The sequence below is a fragment of the Triticum aestivum genome, chromosome 3A (assembly GCF_018294505.1).
Source record: "Triticum aestivum cultivar Chinese Spring chromosome 3A, IWGSC CS RefSeq v2.1, whole genome shotgun sequence".
Lineage (NCBI taxonomy): Eukaryota > Viridiplantae > Streptophyta > Magnoliopsida > Poales > Poaceae > Triticum > Triticum aestivum.
The window spans coordinates 601,911,452-601,914,338 of record NC_057800.1 but is presented as its reverse complement, the minus strand read 5'-3'; the positions used below and the strand labels follow the sequence as shown (position 1 = coordinate 601,914,338).

Below are 2,887 nucleotides of genomic sequence, written 5' to 3'. Positions count from 1 at the left end.
TGTATTTGTGCCAATTTAAATTTTATTTGATTTGTAAACCATGAGATTTTATTTGGTTGTGATACTATAAAATATTTGTATTTGATTGAATTATGTGAACTTTGGGCAATTTTTTTGATATATGCAAAAGAGTAAAAATTGACTGAATACCGGCCGCGCAGATGAAAAATGCGTTAGCGCGTTGGGTGCACTATCAATCATGCGAACAAGGTGAACAAGGCTGAAAACGCCGACCCAAAGGACAAAAAAGAACAAAGTTCGCGTCTGTTTGCTTCGATACTTTGGAGTCTCCCTTATATCGATGCTCATTTAGATTTTTTTTTTTGCAATCGGTGCTAGTGCTAGTACCTTATGGTCGGTGCAGCCATTAGAAAAACAAATCCACACCAACAGATCCTCACCGAGAAGCTCTCCATTGCGTGTACTTTTATTCTGTATCTCCATTCCTCTGGAGCAGCGGTGCTCTTCTCCTCTTCTATCTATCCATCCATCCAGCGAGCCCACGAACCCCATCACTCCATCAGCGCTGCCCTTCTCTCTATCCATGCTCCAGCCACGCCACACCACGCGCCCGTGTCTTCCACAGCCCACGCCGTGGCGTTCCCCTCTCTCTTCTTGCCCGCGGCATCCGAATCGAGCACTGATGGGTGTGGTAACCTCCTCCCTCCCCGCCCTTGATCCCCTCTTTTGGTGTTGGTTCCGTTGACCCCATCTCTCTCTCTTCTGATTTCCTAAGCCCTTTGACCCCATCTCTCTGATTTCCCAGATTGTAACGCCCATGACCGATGGCTGCTTCGTGTTCGTCGGCCCGTTGCGGCGCGACTTTGGCTGGGCCTGCGCGCACGGAGCTGGCTGGGCCTGTGGCAGAGGCGCGGCGGCGATGGCCTCGGCGGCTGCTTGACGGGGCCGCGTGGATCTGTGCCGGCGCTTCGGTGCTTCGGATCGGCATGGATCCGCAGTGGCATCCTCCGCATCCTGATTCTGTCCATCGTCGTCGGCACGGCCTCGGGGTCCGCGCTGGTGGGTGACAGGTGCGCAGCGGGCTCGCAGTCCCCGTGCGGCGCCCCCTGCTCCGCCGGGATGTGCTGCGCCCCCTGCTCCGCCACCTCGTCCACCTCGTTCGCCGCCGCGGCCTCCAACACTGCCGGTCTGCATACGAAGAAACAGAGGATACACGAAAAGGATTTTTTTTTTGTTTTACCGAATCGTTTTTCCCAGAGCCACTTACGTGAGGAGTGCGGGTTCAATTTTCAGAAAAGAGAAGGGCCTTTTTGCAATAGTACCACAACGGGTGTGCGGGCAAACTAAAGGCTCACATGATTTTTTTGGCCCATATATGTATCTGTACGAAGGAGGCGCAACACCCAACAACGGACTTAAAATTGAGATCAGCGTTTAGTACCACCTCGCCACCTCGTACGTGATCAACACTAACGGAAAAAAAAACTTATCGCGGGACGAAACCAAAAATATCACCTTACTTTAATAGTATGTATAGATATAGATATAGATGTATAGATATAGATAGATATAGATAATGTATGTGTAATGCTATTATATTATCTATTTTGAATGTTAATGGGCTTTATTTTACACTTTTATATTATTTTTGGGACTAGCCTATTAACCCTATGCCCAGTGCAAATTGCTGCTTTTTTACCTATTTCAGTGTTTCGCGGAAAAGGAATATCAAACGGAACGAAACCTTCGGGAGCGTGACTTTTGGAACAAACGTGATCTAGAGGACTTGGAGTGGACGTCAAGAAACGGACGAGGTGTCCACGAGGCAAGGGGCGCGCCTACCCCCCTGGGTGCGCCTCCCCCTCATGGGCCCCTCGTGGCTCAGCCGACCTACTTCTTCCTCCTATATATGTTCACATACCCCGAAAACATCCAGGAGCACCACGAAACCCTATTTCCACCGCCGCAACCTTCTGTACCCAAGAAATCCCATCTTGGGGCCTTTTCCGGAGCTCCGCCGGAGGGGGTATTGATCACGGAGGGCCTCTACATCAACTCCATGGCCCCTCCGATGATGTGTGAGTAGTCTTCGGGTCCATAGTTATTAGCTAGATGGCTTCTTCTCTCTCTTTGGATCTCAATACAAAGTTCTCCTCGATCTTCTTGGAGATCTATTCGATGTAACTCTTTTTGCGGTGTGTTTGTCGAGATCCGGTGAATTATGGGTTTATGATCAAGTCTATCTATGAACAATATTTGATTCTTCTCTGAAATCTTTTATGCATGATTGGTTATCTTTGCAAGTCTCTTCGAATTATCAGTTCGGTTTGGCCTACTAGATTGATCTTTCTTGCAATGGAAGAAGTGCTTAGCTTTGGGTTCAATCTTGCTGTGCTCGATCCCATTGACAGAAAGGAAAACGACACGTATTGTACTATTGCCATCAAGGATAAAAAGATGGGGTTTATATCATATTGCTTGAGTTTATCCCTCTACATCATGTCATATTACCTAAGGCATTACTCTGTTCTTATGAACTTAATACTCTAGATGCATGCTGGATAGCGGTCGATGTGTGGAGTAATAGTAGTAGATGCAGGCAGGAGTCAGTCTACTTATCACGGACGTGATGCCTATATACATGATCATGCCTAGATATTCTCATAATTATTCGCTTTTCTATCAATTGCTCGACAATAATTCGTTCACCCACCGTAATACTTATGCTATCTTGAGAGAAGCCACTAGTGAAACCTATGCCCCGGGTCTATTTTCCATCATATAAGTTTTTGATCTATTTTACTTTGCAATATTTACTTTCAATCTATATCACAAAAATACTAAAAATATTTATCTTATCATTATTATCTCTATCAGATCTCACTCTCGTAAGTGACCGTGAAGGGATTGACAACCCCTTTATCGC

The 2,887-nt window shown here is 46.7% G+C and overlaps 1 protein-coding gene across 1 annotated transcript; it reads left to right on the top strand.

The window, feature by feature from the left end:
- The first annotated feature begins 305 nt into the window (after nucleotides 1–305).
- LOC123058755 (uncharacterized) lies at nucleotides 306–1,579 on the top strand. Its single transcript, XM_044481446.1, has 2 exons — nucleotides 306–652; nucleotides 767–1,579. The coding sequence occupies exons 1-2, from the start codon at nucleotides 352–354 to the stop codon at nucleotides 1,306–1,308; spliced, it is 843 nt and encodes a 280-aa protein (XP_044337381.1). The 5' UTR covers nucleotides 306–351; the 3' UTR covers nucleotides 1,309–1,579.
- The last annotated feature ends 1,308 nt before the right edge of the window (nucleotides 1,580–2,887 follow it).

Excerpts from the sequence above, each read along its gene's own strand:
- LOC123058755 (XM_044481446.1), top strand. The coding sequence starts at position 352 with ATGGTCGGTGCAGCCATTAGAAAAACAAATCCACACCAACAGATCCTC. Across the intron at positions 653-766 it reads ATCGAGCACTGATGGGTGTG|ATTGTAACGCCCATGACCGA; the intron begins GTAACCTCCTCC and ends CTGATTTCCCAG.